Source organism: Scomber japonicus, chromosome 11 (assembly GCF_027409825.1).
Source record: "Scomber japonicus isolate fScoJap1 chromosome 11, fScoJap1.pri, whole genome shotgun sequence".
Lineage (NCBI taxonomy): Eukaryota > Metazoa > Chordata > Actinopteri > Scombriformes > Scombridae > Scomber > Scomber japonicus.
This window is the reverse complement of record NC_070588.1, coordinates 29,629,046-29,649,419: the sequence shown is the minus strand read 5'-3', so window position 1 is coordinate 29,649,419 and position 20,374 is coordinate 29,629,046. Positions and strand designations below refer to the sequence as shown.

Here is a 20,374-nt window from a genome sequence, read left to right as displayed (position 1 = left end):
TTAAGTAAAGTTTTTGTAATAGCATCTAAACAAAAATCTTATTGTGATGTTGTGCTTTATCTACAGATCCGATTCATGGTTGCCCTCCTGGGACCACCATCAGACCTTCTACTAAACAAGGCTCAAGAATTAAAGTCATCGCTGTACTTCAGGAAGACGCTTGGAGGCTGGCATCTGAAGGTACCATGATATTTTACCAATCTCTTCTTTAATTAAGATGACTTGTTTTATATTTCCAACATTTAACAGTTAAGTAGTTAAACATGATGTGCTATTTTAACTCTCTTTTAGACACCTCTACACTTCTATGGACCAAGTGTCACTTCCCGGAAGGACAGGAGATACCCGGTTCCTTCACTGGATCATATCAACTATGTAAGTGTTAAGTGGATGTTAGCTTTCATTGTCATCATTAGTTCATGTCTTTTAATGAATCAAATGTACAAGTTTACTGCTGGTGGAGTTTAACTATTGTTTCTGTTACTAGGTTCCTTTGGTGAAAGACTTTAATGAAAAGGATCAGGACCAGATGATAGAGCTGCTAAAGGGAATGCTCCAAATGGATCAGGCTGACAGGATCACTGCCAGTCTAATCCTCAAGCACCCTTTCATATCAGCGGTTGACCCAAACTTTTGGTAAGTGTGTTTGTTTGTGTGTACTGAGATATAAGTGATATTGCTAGTGATCTGAATATATGTTGTCAGACGTGAATTTCTTTGGATTTGCATCAATATAACAATAAGGGTTTGTCTCTTAATAGTGATGAAGCATCGGAGTCGGCAGCTGCTCAACCCTCGAAGGACCAGGACCAGACCAGAAGCAACCAGGAGCAGCCACAGCCAGGACCAGACCAGGAGCAGCATTCAGCAGCCACAGCTAGCCTGGAAACAGATAGGGGGACAGAAAGCAACACAGGGTAAGATGATTTTCACTGATTATCATCATCATCCGTCAGATAGAAGAGAAACATTTCTTTCATAACACAATCAAGGATAATGTTTTAACTGGGTGTGTGTTTGTGTTTTTAGCTCAAAGACTCATGTGACATCAGTGGATGAGGCTTGCAACAGTGAGGACTGCAAAGCAGAATCTGAGGGTCCCACCAGTGACCCTCCTGCCTCTGTGAAGGAAGATGGAACCACCAACATCAAGCCAGACCAGCACACTCCAACACCAAAAATGCCACGTGTGATCATGGTTCATCCTGCTGCACCAGAAAACACAGTGACATTGGAGTCTGAATCCAAGGCTGAGGACTCATCTGATGTGAAGGAGGACAACACCATGGACGTTGAAGGAGACCACCACAGTCCATCTACACCACGACCAAGAAGACTTGTGATCATGGTTCATCCTGCTGCGCCTGAAAACACAGCAACATTGGAGTCTGAATCCAAGGCTGAGGACTTACCTGATGTGAAGGAAGAAAATACTGTGGACATCGAAGGAGACCACCACAGGCCATCTACACCACGACCAAGAAGACCCGTCATCATGGTTCATCCTGCTGCGCCAGAAAACATTGTGGGACTAGGGAGTCAAGAATCCAACACCACAAGAAGTAAGTCTGTTTATGACTTGTTCACTGCAACCACAAGTAAGACCCAACAGCAGCAGCCACAGGAGAAGAAGAAGAAGAACTGCTTCCAGCGCTTCTGCTCTTGGGTGGGGAAGAACATGTGCTCCTGCTGGACCGGTGTCGACGATGAGGAGGAAAGTCAGAGATGAAGATCTTCACACACACACATATACACAGGCGCAGAACGGAGGCTCAGTGGTTAGCACTGTGTCCTCACAGCAGAAAGTCCTTAGGTTAATTGGACATTCTAAATTGTCACCAAATTTTAGCAGGGAAATATTTAATTAGTCAATATTATTTTAGTATTATTAAAGTATTATATTATAGAGTATATAGAGTATTATAAAAAATAAAATACAATTTTCAAAAATACTCAGCTTTGTTTGAACCTTTGTTATGATGGAAGTCTGTTAGAAGAAACAGTCAAAGCCACTCTTCTTCAAACAATCACAGAACAAGTTTCATGACATTTTCACAGTTATGTGTATTGTTTTAAATCTTCAGACACTCAGTGAGTGATGTCATACATAACATCAGGCCTCAACATTTTATTAAAAATCTTTGACACATTATCACCTCTGTCACCATCTTCTCCGTTACCATAGCAATCTGTGACCCAGTCTGTGTTTTGATTGGTGGATTAATGTCTAAAAACTAGAAAAATATGAATATCAAAATGCTCATTGTTAATATTTTGGTAGAGTAGGCAGAGTCTCATGTGATATAATAGATACAATACAATAGATATACATTATGTTATATTTATAGTTGATTAATAGATCTATGAGGGAAGCAGCTCTATCTGACACTTGAAAAGCTGCAGTTTATCAAACCAATTTTTAAGACAAGACATCAGTCTGAGTTAACCAACTAAGTTAGCAATTAGCAAACATCTGTGCACAGCTGTTGTTCAAGTGACATTGAGACTGAAGATATACTGACTCCCAACAGTGATTGGTCAAGGCTGAACCACATGCACACATTACCTGGTGTGCTGTGATTTATGAAGAGAAAAAAAGTGCATTCATGCATACGTGTGATTTTATAAGTTATATGTTTTTGGTCCACACCATTTTTGGCTTTTGTACACATGTATATCTTTAGTATGGATCCTACACACTGTTTTATGGATCCTACACACTGGTACACACACTTACAGTGGCTGGCATGAACCCACATGGCTCTCTCCCTGCCCTTTACCACTGATGCTGTTGTCATTCATACCTGGAATGGTCATTTCCACTTAGGAGAGGAGACTGGGAGGAATTTGATTAATACATCACCAGCAGCCCATTTTAGGAGTCAATTTGACCTCTTTCTGGGGCCAATCACAGGGTCTATTTAATAATAATAATAATAATAATAATGCATTTTATTTAAAGGCGCCTTTCAAAGCACTCAAGGTCACCTTACAAGGCACATATAACACAACAACAGCACATCAAACAATATAAATCAGGTGACAGTGCAAAGATAAAGAATAAATATGAATGTGACTACAAAGTGCATTAGTACATTAAATAAACAAGAATGAAAATTGCATAATTAGCGAGAGACAGAGTAGGCCACTCTGAATAGGTGCGTTTTCAGACGGGATGTAAAGGTGGAGTCAGAGTCTGAAGTGCGAATGTCTGGTGGGAGAGAGTTCCATAGGCGGGGGGCAGATCAGCTGAAAGCTCTTGACCCCATGGTGGTTACTGTAAGTTGGCAGATAGGGCAAAGAGCTGGTTGGCAGAGGAGGATCGGAGTGTTCAAGAAGGTGTGTAGATGTGAATAAGTTCAGAGAGATATGATGGTGCCAGGTTGTGAAGGATCTTGAACGTGAGGAGTAGAATCTTAAAGTCAATGCAGGATTTGATAAGGAGCCAGTGAAGCTGCAGGAGGGCAGGAGTGATGTGTTCAATAGAGGGAGTTCTGGTTATGATACGAGCAGCCGCGTTCTGTACCAGTTGGAGTTTGTGGAGAGATTTCCGCGGAAGACCAAAGAGGAGAGAGTTACAGTAGTCCAGACGGGATGTGATCAGGGTGTTTACCAGGATAGCGGTGCAGGTTGGTGAAAGTGAGGGACGGAGACGATTGATGTTACGTAGATGGAAGTATGCAGACCGAGTAACGTTATTGATGTGGGCTTCGAAAGATAGTGTGCTGTCCAGGATGACACCCAGGCTCTTTACCTGAGGGGATGGAGGAAAAGTGGAATTGTTGATGGACATGGAGAAAGTGTTGAGTGTTGCTAAGGTTGATCTGGTACCGATGAGGAGGACCTGGCAGAGTGGAAGTAGGCTTAGTGGAAAGATAGAGTTGGGTATCATCAGCGTAACAGTGGAATTGTATGTCAGATTTCCTGAGAATGAGACCAAGAGGCGGAAGATAAATAATGAACAGGAGGGGGCCAAGGACAGAGCCCTGGGGAACACCACTAGAGACTGGAGAGGAGCCGGATCTCAGGTTCTTGATTTGAACAAACTGTGTGTGGCCAGAGAGATATGATGTGAACCAAGCCAGAGGGATGACAGTGATTCCAATGGAGGCTAATCTGTCCAGGAGGATGTCATGAGAAACGGTGTCGAAAGCTGCACTCAGGTCGAGGAGAACCAGAATGGAAAGAAGTCCAGATGCCATCAGGAGGTCGTTTGAGATTTTCACTAGGGCTGTCTCAGTGCTGTGGAGGGGACGGAAGCCTGACTGAAATTGTTCATAGAGATTGTTGTCAGACAGGGGGGGGGGGGGGGGGGGGGACCTGAGCTGCAACAATTCTTTCTAGTAGCCTCTTTGAAGCCTCTGTTCGTCATTTATTTATTTAGCTATGCTAAACAACACAGTATACTAGAGAATTCCAGGGAAATTTTGAGTGCCACGGGGCTGCTGCCGGGATGAGTACATGATTTATTTCTAGTATTCAAAAGTCACCCTGATCATATTCTGGTTTCAAGTATTAAGTACATCTTACTTGTCAGTATCAAGTGTAATGTACTTTATTCTCAACTAAGGGTCGACCGATACATCGGGCCGATATGCGCGTTTTTTACTGGTATCGGCATCGGCCAATGCACGGGTGCGTTCGCCGATATATAAATGTATATAAATATATATATATTTATTTTTTTTCCCGGCCGGATTTACAGACAGCCGCGCTACCGGAAGCTCTGTGTTGTTGGAGGTGTTGGGGAGCACGTGAAGCGCACACCCCTCCCTCACTGGCACCGTGCAGCTGGAAGACTGCCACCAATAACGCAGCTCCGTGAGAGATCGGTAAGTATTTTTAACCGTCTAACTTACCTTTGTTATTGCCTTACACTTTGAAAGTGAAAACACAAATGCCAAATGCATGTGCGTTTGTCTCTCTCTCACTGCGACTGAGAGGGGGACGGGGCAGACATCACAGGTGTGTGTGTGAGCTGCTCCATGTCTCGAAGAGCTTTTAAAAATATGATGGGAGAAATGGTTTATGTGCGGTTGAATACTTATTAGCGTTAAACTTAATGCAACAAACATGGGTGCAACATGTTGCTTATTTTTAAAGCAGAAACTTGACAATTTGCTGCTTAAAGTGCATCTGACATCAACGTTATTTTACCATCCTACTAGTGTGTTGTCTTTGCATAATAGGCGGCATAATAAAACATTTTATTTTATGTAGAAAAAATGGAAACCATGGCAGTCTTGTTTTACAAATTAAACACTTTATTTCAATGACTACTTTTTAGAGTTTATTGTTTTCTTAAAAATATTAAAATTAGTTGACAAGGAACCTAATTAACCTGGTAACATTTTATTTTACATTTTGTGATAACCAGATTATGTCTATTTGGCTTGTAATAGTATCCATCAGCAAACAATTTATCATCAGGGCTGTGTTGTAGATGTTGATGAAAGCCTTTTGACCCTTGCACACTACTGTTACCCTCATGCACCCAAATGATCCGCACATAATATTGGGGTGATATAATGAATTTAAGATGGAAATTAGGCTTCAAAGTTGTGTAAAAATCAGCCTCTGTCTCGCTGTGGGCGTGCTCGCCAAGTTCACTGAACCCCCCCCCCCCCCACCAAGTGTCACCTGTCAATCAAAGTCACCACCTTTTCCAAATACACAGACTCTATGGGTCTGTTCGAAACCACATACTTTCCGACTACTCGTACTAACTCTGACATCATTTAAAGTATGTAGTGTGTTTCAACTGCGTAGTATGCCATTTAGAGTATGCGAGAAGTTCCCGGATGGTTTACTAAATTCTCCAGAAATGCAGAGTATGCATCAAGAGCTGACTACTCACATTCAAATTACCCAAGATGCAACATAACTTCTGAAAAAAAAAAATATATATATATACAAACTTCACAGATCACCACCTGTGGTTTCAAGTTAGCCACAAAGACGGTATGTTTGCGTCCTGTTTTCAAAATAAAAGCACCAATTCTATCGTTATGGTTTTCTTAACCTGTTAGACCCGACGGATCCGGTACCGGGTCGAGCGAGCGCTACAATTGTTTACTGCCTGTAAAAAGTTAATAAAACACTGTGGTGTTCTTTTTCTTCAAATGTTTCCAAAAGATGAGGCTTCAACTCTACCAAAACAACAGTATTTTTCTCAAACACAGTTTGTTTGGCAAAAATTTAAACAAACAACAACAAAAATAACAGCTCTGTGAATATAAGGGACAGCCGAAATGAAACGCAGTAGTACCAATGACGTGCAGTCAGGGTAGGCAGGGTAGGCAGTGCCTACCCTGGCCAAAGGCCAAAAATACAAGACAAAGTGACATTTAATTAAAATAGTTTACAGACTCAATCTTGTCACAATTTGTATTGCATTTGCATACTTTCATGATAATTTTGCCCCAGATGTCGTTTGGGACTTTTAAAAGTCATTGAATCTATGATGGAACAGCCGCGCAGCTTGCCTGTATCGAAATGAATGGTGAAAGCTCTGCTTTTCGTCTTCATTACTTTCAACGGTGGGAATATTCGAGGTGGCACATGCGTATTGGGTGCTTTAATCAAATGTCTATGGCCCGGGAAAAGCACTGCTTATTAGGGGAGCGGGAGCCAATCAGAGCGGAGAAAATGCGAAATTGTTACAATCAGATACGTCTGATATTGATCAGAAATTTGCACTGTCATTTCCGAGTCCGACATAATGTCCACCATTGAACGTTTGAAAAATTTCAGCAGGCTGGATTACCAGCAAAAAATGCTTATCATCCAACAAGGCAGTTGTACACCTTCTCTCCGTGACCTTCAGCAGCGTAAGGGACCGAAAATCGTCCGTTCATTTCAACCGGAGTGGTACTCTCGGAAAGAGTGGCTGTGTGGATGCGAAGCTAGCAGCAAACTTTTCTGCTTTCCTTGTCTTCTCTTCTCAAAAGAGAGGGATAACGTGTGGGTAGGTCCTGGCTACAGTGATTTAAACAACTTGCCTACTGCTATAACTAAGCATGAGCGATCGAGTGCCCATATTCAACACCAAATTGCGGTCAAAACCTTCGGAAGATGCACTCCGATCAGCCTTGCTTTAAATGAGGCTAATCGACTGCAAGTCTCCGTCCACAACGCCAAGGTGCGGGAAAACCGGGAGATCCTCAAGGACTTAATACGTGCTACATATTTTTTGGCTAAGCAGGAGCTAGCATTTCGGGGGAATGATGAGAGTGAGGGCTCCAGTAACCGAGGCAACTATGTGGAACTGTTGAACGTCCTTGCCGAGAAAGATGAACGATTGGAAACTCATTTGCAAGTTTCCACGGTTTTTACTGGCACATCTAACCGGATCCAGAACGACCTTATTCAGGCAGTGAGTGACATCAACCAAAGTGAGGTAAAAGAGGCTTTTTTGGGCTTTACTGACGTTAGCAGTGACCGCAAATCAAAAATGTTTACAAATCTATACAAAGCCTGCAGCATATATTGTTTTTTTTATTTATTTTTTACAAATCTATACAAAGCCTGCAGCATATATTGTTATTTATTTATTTATTTTACAAATCTATACAAAGCCTGCAGCATATGTTGTTTTATTTTTTTACAAATCTATACAAAGCCTGTAACATATATAGTTATTATTATTATTATTTTTTTTTACAAATCTATACAAAGCCTGCAGCATATATTGTTATTTTTTTACAAATCTATACAAAGCCTGCAGCATATATTGTTATTTATTTATTTTACAAATCTATACAAAGCCTGCAGCATATGTTGTTTTATTTTTTTACAAATCTATACAAAGCCTGTAACATATATAGTTTTTTTTTTTTTTTTACAAATCTATACAAAGCCTGCAGCATATATTATTTTATTTTATTTTTTACAAATCTATACAAAGCCTGCAGCATATATTGTTATTTTATTTTATTTTTTACAAATCTATACAAAGCCTGCAGCATATATTGTTATTTTATTTTATTTTTTAACAAATCTATACAAAGCCTGTAACATATATTGTTATTTTATTTTATTTTTTACAAATCTATACAAAGCCTGTAGCATATATTATTTTATTTCTGAAATAGGTTTGTGGTTTTCTGTTTTTGTTTATTTGTCAGTTTTGCACCAAATCTATGCATTGTGCAGGCGTTAGCCCTCAATGTATGTAAGCATGTAGTGTATTGTATATTTGTATATTGTATATTTTCAAATTATTTATATATATATATTTCAATTAAATTTCTCTTTTTGAACAAATGCCACTGTGTTGTTAATTTCTACCTAGTAATAACACCAAGATTTTATTGTATTATAATTGTATTCTGAGCTTTTGTGACTTTCACAGTGGTATAAGCTTTCATAATAACCAGACAAACAAACTCTTACATGTGTAATTTATGCCAGCAGGCCCTTTATTTCAGATTTAAAGCAGCTGATTGATCTTACTGATATTGGGTACAATATTTTATGTATATCAGGGTGGGGTTTAGATTTTTGAATGCCCACTGCCTACCCAGCCACTGACCTCACCGCACGTCACTGAGTAGTACACATATATCTGTTTGCTCAACTCACTCATGTTAGGTGTCAAATTAAACTAGAGAAGCTCATCTTTCTGCTGATACCAAGCAAAACATAATCCGACCTAACCAGCTCGTGTCAGCCCCGTAGCAAAGACGCAGCAAAATTCAGCATTTTATCGTCAAAATATGAAATTCAGTGTTTATGTCTCAATATTCCATAAAATAACAAAGCAAATGTCATCAACAGCGATATATATTGTTTCCTTACCTTGTCTTGGTCATTTTGAATCTATCTGTACAGTTCTCCGATCAAAATAGACGCCATGGTGGCCTATAGAGCATTCTCGCTGCTCGATTTCATACACGGTCTTTTGCTTCCACCTACTGGTCGTGTGTTGGTATTTCAGACTCAATGACACTGCAGTGATATTCTACATCTCGCGAGCTTTCCAACGATGTGTCACACTCCTATAAGACCATAACTAAACCGGGTAAAATCCGTCAGTCTTTCCATGCGTAACCAGTGTTGATACTAGCGATCTTTACGCACATTACGCGCGAGCGCTTTCAACCGTTGTATTTTGAAGAGATTTAGCAAGTTTTACGACGTCTGAGAAGCAAAAACAAAACAGATTACAATACTGGAGGTCATGGATGAAATCCAGCACAGGAGTGATGTCGAGGTAGCAGACTCATCTGATAGCAGCAATGCTGAATATGATGAAGAGGAGGACACATATTTTCTGCTGCGCAGGGATCCAGTCTATGAGTAAGTTATTGTGTTTCTTATACATCTTGAACAACGTTGCAGTACATGTTGGCAATTTTACAGACAATAGCGACTGTTTTGGTTTTTATTTCACCTTTTCAAACAATAGCGTCAGCTGATCTGTGTAAAGGGACGAGCCACAAAATGGCGGCGCCTACTTTGAGGTTTTGTTTTCTTTTGTACATATATGCGTGTATAAAGTTATATATGCATTTTGTTGGCATGTTTTTCACAAAATATGATATTTTACTTATTTATTTAATATTAGTGATTTTTTTACTATTATCAGATAGCCTAAAAACATGTTTTATTTCCCCTACACTCTCACTCTAACAGCTGATTTGTGTAAAGGGACAAGCAACAAGATGGCGGGGGGTTTCAAACCTGACCTTTCACCAAATCTGATATTTTACTGTTTGATTTCATGTTAGTGATTTTTTTCCTTACTATTATCATTACACTATTATTATTTATTATTATTATTATATTTTTGATTTCATTTCACCAACCTGCTTGTATGTTGTTTTTTTCCATGATTTGTGCTGCAATCACTATTCGTACATAGTAGCTCAAGATTGATCTCTTTTGGCTAAACAGGTTATGATGAATTGGGTAGATGTATGTGGAATGATTCTCATCATTTATCTCCATTTGTCTCCAAAGCCAAGAGGATGACCAACTGGAGGAGACCCCAGGTCCATCTGGCACCAGCAGCACTACAGCCCCCCAGCACTCCAGCTGAAGCGACATCTCCTCTTTCTAGCGAGGATGATGAAGATGAGGAGTTGCCACCGGCAAGGAAGACAAGGCGTGGTTCCGCTTCCTCAAGATACATGACACACAGTTCAGAGAGCCTCTGCATCTACAACAGTGTCACCCTTCCCTGCCCCAGCCCCTTCCCAGTCAAAGAAGGGTCTTTCACCTCAGTGATGTTATTATGCACAGTTCATTGTTTTATTCTTATTTATTGTTCTGATATATTTTTTATATTTGTACATAGTTTACAGGATTTTCATTGGTGTTTTGTCTTGTGAAAAATACTTTTACAAGTTTTACATGTTCATAATAAAATTACTCCATTTGGAGACAAAATTATACAATTTAGTTGTTTTGTTTTAAAAAAATGATTTTATACTGTGCACAATGGGCCACAAGGTAAATTTCATATCCAAAAGCTCCAGTAAATGGTAATAGACTCCTGTAATGGACATAAGTTGTATTTTTCAGCCAGTTTCCTTTGGAAGTGGCAAATAACCTATTTGGCACACTTTGGTGCCAAACTGTGCCAAATGAATGTCCGCCTAGTCCTATCCTTACTAAAACCTTTGTGGAGGCTTTGCCCTTTGCTCAAATTCTATCAAATTTGGAAAATGTGTAGTCAAGGAGTTGCTGAAGGTGATCAGTGGCATCTGTGTGCATGGAATTAATGTTAGCATGGTGTTATCCTCTATTAAATAAAAAAAAAACTAGGCGAGGATAGAAATTTCACATTTCTCCTTTGTTTTATTCCAATTTACTCAGTTATAATAACAGACACACTGTTTCTGACACTGGGAATACATTCCTTGAGGTCCCTAGATGTCCCCAGACACCAAGGGAATGCATATGAACCTTTTAATTGTGAAGCAATTCTTCATTTACTTTGGGTATGTCTTTTTAGGCGTTTTTTCTGAAAATATGGCTAGAGCTTAAGAGGTTAATGAAAGGCAACAGGTGTTTTATTTTTGTGAAAATGAATGGAAGTGCGTTACTCGCTACAGCTAACTTGAGCAGCTCCGAATTCGCAGGAACAAAACTTTAAACAGGTGTTATTTGGACAAATTAGAGTCACATTGTGGATCTAAAGGACTACTTTCTCACCTCTAAAGGACTACTTTCTCACCTCAAAAGGTTAGAAATGTCGATAAAGTGGTATATTTACAGAGTTAAAATGAAATCAGCTTCAGCCTGCTGAAGCTCGGGTAGGGACGAAATGCATTGTGGGTTATCGTGTAGTTTACTACAATGTAAACAGTCTTCTTACAATCTGGTCGCTTAGTGTGTAGTGTGTAGTATAGAAGTATGTAGTATGTGGTTTCGAACACAGCCTGTGACTGAGCTTTCGGCCACTGGCGCGGCTAGTATCCGAGCTAGCTCGGTTAACTGGCAAAACAGACAGACAGGAATTAGCCAATCACAAAAAAGTAGCTCAGTTTCTGCCCAGCAACAGGCTGCTAAGGACAGCTAAGGTCCTACGGTTGCTACGGCGATGTGCGAGAATCTGCTTGGAAATTCTCAAAATGCCCCCAGAATTTGGCTTCTGACAAGGTCCCGAACAATTGCAAACTGTGAGGAAACCGTAACTCCTGTCCAAAAACCGAAAACACTGTGAGAGACACAGAAGCCGGCAGATTCTGACAGTGTTTATTTTATTCAGATATTCCTTAAAATGAGCGAGTAAGCTCAGTGCGAAGACAGAGTGAGATTCTTTTGAAAAAAAAAAAGAGACTTACATTAGGGACAATGGAGAGGGAGACACGTATTGCTGTATATATTGTCTCTCTCCCCCCCCCCCCCCCGTAAAAATGTGTGACTCCATGACACTAATTAAGCATTAAAAGTCAGAAATGAGAAAGCATCATTCATTAACAACTGTTTATTTATTAGCAGAAAAAACTATGAGTAGATTGTAGAATTTAAAATCCATTTTATTTATAAACACAACTAAAAAAAAACCCTAACCCTACATAATCATTTAAATTCTGATGCAGCACTGCTACTGCTGCTGCTACAGGAGGGAGATAAAGTTTACCCCTTTGAGTCTGTACAGGATTCACACAGTAAAATAAGCTTTCACATTCGCCATTGTACAATAGCCTGCTAGTTATTTTAACCGTTAGCATCAGCTAGCACTTGACTAACGTTAGCCAATTCACAGGCACCATCATGGTTTTTAAAAGTATGCTGCTGCTAACACGTGTAAGGATTTAAAGATAGCCTGACAAGCCACCCCAGGACTTCCACCAAGGGAAATACTCACAATTTCACAATATTATACATATACTAACCTAATAAAGGGCCCAACGTTTCATTTACTAATGAAAGTCAAAGATGTGTTGTTTCCAAAATCAAAATGGCACAGTTTTGTAGCAAAAACACACTTCATCTGCGGTCGGCTGTTTTGCATCCAATCAGACTGCTTCCTCAAGAGGCAAGTACTTGAATTTAACTGGATTATTTTTAATTTAAGCTATTTTGTAATTAATTTCATTTAATGTATTATTTTATTGATTGGATGAACTGTAATTTGCCTGAAGATGATTATTTAGTATTTTTATCTGTCTGATTGAATGCTTGTGTTAATAAATAAATCAGACGTTACTCAACAGTTACTCAGTACTTGAGTAGTTTTTACACCAAGCACTTTTTTACTCTTACTCAAGTAAATATTTGGATGACTACTTTTTACTTTTACTTGAGTCATATTATTCTGAAGTAACAGTACTTTTACTTGAGTACAATTTTTGGCTACTCTACCCACCTCTGTCTAGTCTTTACAAGAACATCAATTTAACCAATTACACTTCACTTCACCAAGAAGAGTTGTTGTAATATAGGCTATACACAAACTGATTTCTTCTGACTAACTAACTTTCACATTTTAACTTCCTGTAAAGTTAAAATGTGAAATTGCATGGCATATTGGAAATGAAAAAGAAAAACACCCATAACTTTTGAAAATATTACACATTTGATTAAAGTGACAGGTGTCAACTCAGCAAACACTGATAACGGATAGCTTTCAAAACATGAACACAATACTTCATAAAATAAACTCAATGTTTTTATTTGAAAACATTTCACAAAAACTGTAAAAAAAATAAATAAAAAAATACAGCTGCAGAACAGCTCAATGTGGTGTTTTGTATTACAATGGAGTATTAATGACATATAGTATTGAGGGGGAAATAATTTAAATAAGATTATAGATAAATTATGTAGAAAAACATGATGTAATATTGAGGTACAGTTGTATTTCTACAAGAAAAAGACAATTGCAACAGAATTAAAAAGAAAAAAAAAAGTTGGTCACGTATCTCCTTAATTCCCCTACAATTATCACTTGTCTAATTACATTGCAACTTTGTGATGAAATACATTTTTCCCCTTAAAATTACAACTTTTTTCTTGAACTGTCATGACCCCTTTCTCAAAACATAACTCTATTTTTGAAATCTCAGTTTACCCTGCTTCTTTACTATTCAAATCAATTTCACAGCATCTTGTCAAACGTTTGATATTCTATCAGACCATTTGTATGAATCATTGTGAGACATTAACAAATATGCAGAATACAATTAATTCTAGGTTACTGAAATATGACAATTAAAAGATGACTCAAACAAATTCATACCTTTTGATAATAAGGGTCATAATAAGGGAATTTCTGTTGGATAACAATTTTACAAAGTTACTGCACAGTTTTGTCCATCTAAACTCTGTCTTGTATTCTTACATCATGACATTCATTTGATTAAACACTGGGACTTCTTTTCTTTTTACTTAGATCCTGTAGTAGTTTTTGTATTTATTTAGGTAAAAGTGTTTGGTTCATGTTCAAGATATCACATAAAGAAATATAACCAAAGTTGACCTATACTTAACAATAAAGCTTGACCAGTGCCAAGGAGCAAAAAGATCAATAAAGAGCATGAATCCAGTTATCTTGTATAAAGTACAAAGTAAAGTATGTTCCAGAGGAGGTGATGAGATTTATAAAGACCACTGTGTCACTGTCAGTCACTGTCTGCTGTATTATCATTGCACATCTGGTTGTCCAATTTTAAACACACAATACAAATTAATAGTTGAAGCAGATCTGTATGTTTAGATGCAGTTTGTCACTAATGGTACAATACATGACAGACATAACATAAATGTAAGTGTACACCAACCTTTAGAAATGAATGATTGTTCCCACATCTGTACCATTACTGTTAACTGGGGATTTATGTCAATATGGCTACTAAGGCCTGCTCATCTGTTCGTGAGCTGAATGATTTATAACTAACTTCTGCTCTTATTCCCATATTTATTACTGCCATTTGATATATTTTCTTGTTTTGTTTGTTTATCATTGTCTGTTATTTTATGTATATTGTCTGCTGCTGTTTTTATGTATTATCAGCCACTGGGAACACACAATGTCATTGTTCTGCTGTGTAATGACAATATAAGCATTGAACTGAATTGAACTTCAAATAAAAATACAGGGAAAAAAACTCAATATTTTTCATTCATTATATATATTATTTTAATTGTATTTATTTACATTAATAGTTTGTGATTTTATACATATATATTTATTTACATATATAATTTAAAATCTTTTTGGTTTATTTACATTATTTTTTTACATTAAATACTTTTTATAATTACTATTAGCATTATTTTCTTTTTTTCTAGGGCTAGGGGGTTTGGAAAGGAGAGAGCGTTACATCTCACTCTATCTATTTCTTCTCTCTCTCTCCTTCCTCTCCTTCTTTTCTCTTTTCTCTCTCTCCTTCTGGTCCTTCTGCTCTTGTTTTAATCTCTCCTTCTCCACCTTCTCACGTTCTTTTTTCTCCTTCTTTTCCTTTTTCTCTCTTTCCTTCCGTTCTCTCTTTAACTGTTTTTCGTCCTTACCCTCATCTTCTTTTTCCTTCTCCTCTCGCTCTTCTCTCTCTGCTCGTCTCAGCGCCTTCATTTCCTTCCTCCTCTTCTTTGCCGCCTCTTGGCTTTTCTTGAACAGCTAATTAAAAGAACAATAGCATACAATTCATTATTCACTATGTCAAAAGGTTAAATGTCAAACAAACAAACAGGTTATTATTCAAATCAAAATGTTCAGCTGACGTGACATACCTCTAGGTCACTATTTTCTTTGGTCAAGAGCTCTATCTTCTCTTCCATTAGCTTGACTTTAAGATGCCACTGCTCCTCTAGTCTGTGGTGGTCTTTCTGTATCTCCTGCGCCACCACCAAGTATACTCTTTTCGACTTCTTCTCCTCTTCGAGCTGCTTCTGCAGATTTTGACATTTTCTTTTCCACTTGGTCTTCTCACTGGGCTCTTTTTCAGAGAACTTGGCCATGAACTCCTCCATAAGCACCACTTTCTCTCTGATGGCGGCTCTCAAGTCAGTGTTTTCTTCACTGACTTCTTTTGCCTCGTCTTTCAGCTCAGCGATGACATTCTCCTTCTCAAGAAGCCGGCGTTGCCACTCCGTATTCAGGTCAGTCACCTTCTGGTCGTAGGTGATTGTCAGCTCTGCGATCTTGTCCTCACAGCTCTTGACGACTTTCTCGTTTTCCCTTTTCGAGTATTCTTTCAGGTCGTCACACTCCTTTTCCCAGTCTTTCATTTTATCCAGGAGCTCTTGCTTCTGGAGCGTTAAGGAGCTGACCTCATCCTCCTTTTCTTTCACTTGTTGGTACATCTTACAATGCAGTTCATAGAGCTCCCTTCTCAATTTTTGTTCTAGTACTGCCTGATTAAATTCTGCAGTGGTCAGAAGAACTTGCTCTTTGCTGACCATCTGCTGTTTCAGAGCAGCATTTTCTTTGGCCAGCTGCTGCATCTCAGCTTGGGAGCTCAACAAGGCTCGTCGCAGGAACTGCAGCTGACTCTGCATTTGTCCAATAATCTGAAAGACAGAAACGTACACAGGTAAGATTACTGTCCTTTCCTAACTTTGCACACTCAAAGACTTATTTATATGTTAGCTATTTCCCATATATTTTCATTTAAACATTAATGGCTAACAGGATATGAGAAATGACTTTACAGTTGTATTTTTGTTACATTAACCTCTTGTCAAAACAGTACATGCAGTGCACAGCATTTGTACACTGAACAGCCACTTCATTAGGTACACCTGTGCAACCTAATGCAATAAATGTAGAATTTATGGCAGAGCTGTTGTGTTACATTGTCACACAGGTGTACCACATGAAGTGACTGTATATGAAGCATTTCTCACTGCTTTAAAGTCTTCATATTTTATCATAAACCTTACCAACTACAAGTTCATCATTTTCATGCAACAAGATTTGTCACTCTGAGCATTAAATGCACGTCAACAGCGACTGCATAACGTTATTAGAATATCATACTACCACTGTGGTTTGTTTGCTGAGAATCCCTCATTTAGAAAAGTATTCACAATGAAGTCATCTGAGTAAAAAACTGAGACAACTGAATAAAAAATGTCAGTTGGTCTAAAGGTAAAATTACTGTCATATTCTTACCTGATCTCTTGGGGTGTTGATGTTCTCCATTGCAATTTAGCACAGATAGTGTAGCAATGCTGAATTTGTAGTATTATGATGTTAGTTTTCGTAGTACTCGTACTGAAGTTTCTCAGTCGCTCTGGTTCACTGTTGAATTTCAGGTGGTAAACTGGCTGAGTTTGGCCCTATTTAAAAACCTTCTCGATGACATCACAAAGCTTCAAAGTGATCAAAGCGTGATGTCAAATTACATTTTTTGTCCTGATGACATCACTCTTCCTGATGACACTGCACATCAGACAAGATTCCATCACATTTAATAACATAGAAATTATTTGTAAAAAACAATAACTAATTAGTTTGTGTGTTGAGTGAGTGAGTGAGTGAGTGAGTGTGTGTGTGTGTGTGTGTGTGTGTGTGTCTAAAAACAAGGGGGTTAGGGTTAACCTTAGCCTCTGAGGCTAGGAGAAATCGTTCTTCAAATTCTCCATTCCCTGACCTCCTTCTCTTAAGCCGTGTTCACACCAAGAGCGTTGGACGCGATTTTGTCGCGCGACAAATGAAAATCTGTCGCGCTGTCGCTCAAGTTTTGACGCGTGACCATTTTGTGTACATTCGCGTCGTTGCGTCATCGCGCCATCGCGAGTCCGCCCATTTTCACAGCACAACAACATTGCTTTCTTTTCTCTTCAACCATGGTCGAGATAACAACATTTGCTACCACCGCTGCCCTGTCCATCTGTCTCCGGTGAGTAGCTGTGTATTGTTGTGTTAAAATCAATAAATATTCACTGACAGGGAGATTTAGCTGCTGCTGCTTTGCTGAGAAGTGTTGCTTCACAGCTGGTGTTTCGGTTTAACTGGTTACCGTGTTAATAGGTGACTTTCTCATAACTCTCTTAAAAAAGCCATTGATTGTAGTTTAATCCTTTAAAATACACAATAATATGTGTAATAACTAATCATTTATGTAAGTTTGGTTTTGTTCAGATAACTCATTGACTTCTCGTAACGTAATGTAATGTGAGAAAGTCACCAGTTAACACGGTCACCAGTTAAACCGAAACACCGGGCATAACTTCAGCAGTGAGCCTCGTTGTTGCCGTTTTGTCTTTATTTGTATAGCACTTTTCATACAGGAAATGCAGCTCAAAGTGCTTTACAAGAAAGACATTACATGCATTGACTGCTTGAGCACTTTCACATATGACATATCATGTGTGATCATTTATTTGTGTCTTTGTGGTTGTTTTGTATTTTGAGTCTTGAGTATGGATTTGATGCATGCTGTAGGCCTATGTATTTGTGTATTTTCTGATCTAAATAAAGTATCACTGCATGCTACAACTCAGCTTAATTTAATGTTTTCTATGATGCAGATACCTGGCCACTGGTGACTCCTACAGGACCATCGCCAACAGCTTCCGTGTTGGGGTCTCCAATGTGTCCATGGTCGTGGCTGATGTGGTGTCCGCTATCTGGGACTGCCTTTAATAAAGCTTTAATTTGGCATGTCTGCAACAATACAATAAACATAACATGTGCATGACATGATAAATATGCTAACTATCATATCAATGGTGCCATCTGATATTATTTTGGTATTGTTTTGTCCTGTAAATGATTAGTCAGTGTCCCACATAATGCTGTGGCTACCTCCCAACCTCTGACCCGTCCCGTAGATGGAACAGTGTGTTTTAAGAGGTTGAAATAAGTTGTTTAGTTTATGTGAATAACCTCTGCACAGCTTGAATCAAAGTTTACAGTACACAATGTGGGTGTGCAACAAATATCTGAAGTCTGGTGAGAATGTTCACTGTAGGTAAGAGTAGACGAAAGACAGCTGAGATTTTTATATTTTATTTCGGAAAATTGTCATAAAAAAAATATATCTATATATATATATATATATATATATATCTATCTACATACAAAAACAACAATAAAATAAATAATGTATGGAAGAGCCCCTGCTCACGTTCCCTGCAGTGATTGCTGCCCCATTGCTAAATAGCTACTCAGCAGGTTCCAAATTGAGCACAACAGTGCTGGCTTCATAAATAAGTTTATGAATTTGAAATTTTACAAATGCCTTCCTTTGGGGTGACAACCTCTCCAGGGAAGGAACCAGGCTTTTGAGGAATAGTTCATCCTCTGAGGGGGGAGGCTGGGGAGCAAGTGGAGCTCGCTGCTTCAGGCCGTTGAGGGTGTCCAGGACGAGAGCCTCTAACTCCGCCCGTCTGTTGGTGGAGTCGGCGGAGTTTTCCTCCTCCCTGGCCCTCTTCATCGCTGTATGAAATAGAAAAAACAGTTTATGAAACTACTACCGTCCAAAAAATGCAATAGTTAGAAGTAACTCAATATCCAAATTAATATTTGTTTAAATATCTTAAATTAATTATCTATTAAACTATCTTAAATATGTCTTGTACATACCTCTTGGCACTGAAGCAGCAGGGGAAGCAGCAGAGACAGCAGCGGGAGAGACAGCTGGACCATCATCAGGGGGAGCACCAGCAGACTCTGGCTCAATGTCAGAATCTGCTTGGGCTGTAGTAGTGACAAACATGTCTTAGTTTTTTTGTTCATACAGTATATTAATTGACTAGGTTATTCTAACAATTACAGCACATAAAGCATTTTACAGATGCAGTCATTTAATACATCATACTGTTCTAGCCATAGCAATATCTATCCTCCACAACACTTTAAAGCAAATGATGTTTTAGTGCCCTTCATTCTTCACATTTTAATTTGTAGGTTTGGTATAGGTGAGAGTACAGATTAGTTATTTTGACATTTTTTTAGTGCAGGCTGTGAAAATATCTGTACTGACACATCAATACAAGTCAGTTATCATCATCATCAAAAACTAGTTTCCATGTCGTTTCTGTGTGTGTGTTCATTCATCAACAAACCTCCGATGGTAATCCCTGATGGGCCTGCTGTCTCTCCCTCGTCCTCCATGGACCCTACACTGTACTCCACAGCCCCATCTTCCTCGACCCCTGCCCCCATGTTCCCGCTTGTTTCACGGGGGGCTACAAAGGGGTCGAGGAAAGACAGGACCGCGAAGTACTTCCACTTCTTCGCTGTCCCTGCTGCTGCCCCACTCCTAGACTCTGTCCCCTTCCTCCTCTCCCTCATATATGTGTCCCCGAGGCTCTTCCATCTCCTGCGACACACATCAACTGACAAGAACACACGTAAATTAACTGTTGAATCTAGTAAACCAGTAACTTTATGACGGGAAAGCCAGCTACGCTAACTGGGGCTATGCTAATGCTAACCAATAGCTGCAAACACGCAACAAATACATATTTACAAAACTTACCAGGTAATCCAGCCACCTCGCTTACTTTACTCCACGCCTGCTCCTTTTTATACCGATCCCGGTAAAGAAGACAGGACGTGTCGTAAAGCACGGGGTGAGCTGTCACGGCAACTATCAGTTTGTCCTCCATCTTGCAGAAGAGTGATCCAGGATGGCGACGTCAGGAGAATCTCAACGCTGATAGGCTGCTGCGGAATGGCGTCACGCGATGTCGCTGCAAAAGTTCAATATTTTCAACTCGAGCGTTGACGCGATTTTCGCAGCATCGCGTCCATCGCGTCGCGTGTGACGCTGTATCGCGCCGCAAAGCAGTCAATCGCGTGTTTGCATTGACTTTACATGTAATATCGACGCAAAATCGCGTCCAACGCTCTTGGTGTGAACACCCCTTTAGTGTGAGACTGATCCCTGACACCTGTTAATGTTGAGGCTGAAGCGGCTGCAGGCTGAACCTCTTGCTCCTGTTCTGAGCCCTGATGTTCTGAGCCCTG

The 20,374-nt window shown here is 39.2% G+C and overlaps 1 protein-coding gene across 1 annotated transcript; it reads right to left on the bottom strand.

Annotated features, from left to right (window-relative positions):
* Positions 1 to 18,563: 18,563 nt before the first annotated feature.
* LOC128367694 (transcription factor Adf-1-like) lies at positions 18,564 to 20,013 on the bottom strand. Its single transcript, XM_053328307.1, has 4 exons — positions 19,884 to 20,013; positions 19,468 to 19,740; positions 18,986 to 19,099; positions 18,564 to 18,838 (listed from the first exon to the last, which is right to left on the bottom strand). The coding sequence occupies exons 1-4, from the start codon at positions 20,011 to 20,013 to the stop codon at positions 18,564 to 18,566; spliced, it is 792 nt and encodes a 263-aa protein (XP_053184282.1).
* Between the last annotated feature and the right edge of the window lie 361 nt (positions 20,014 to 20,374).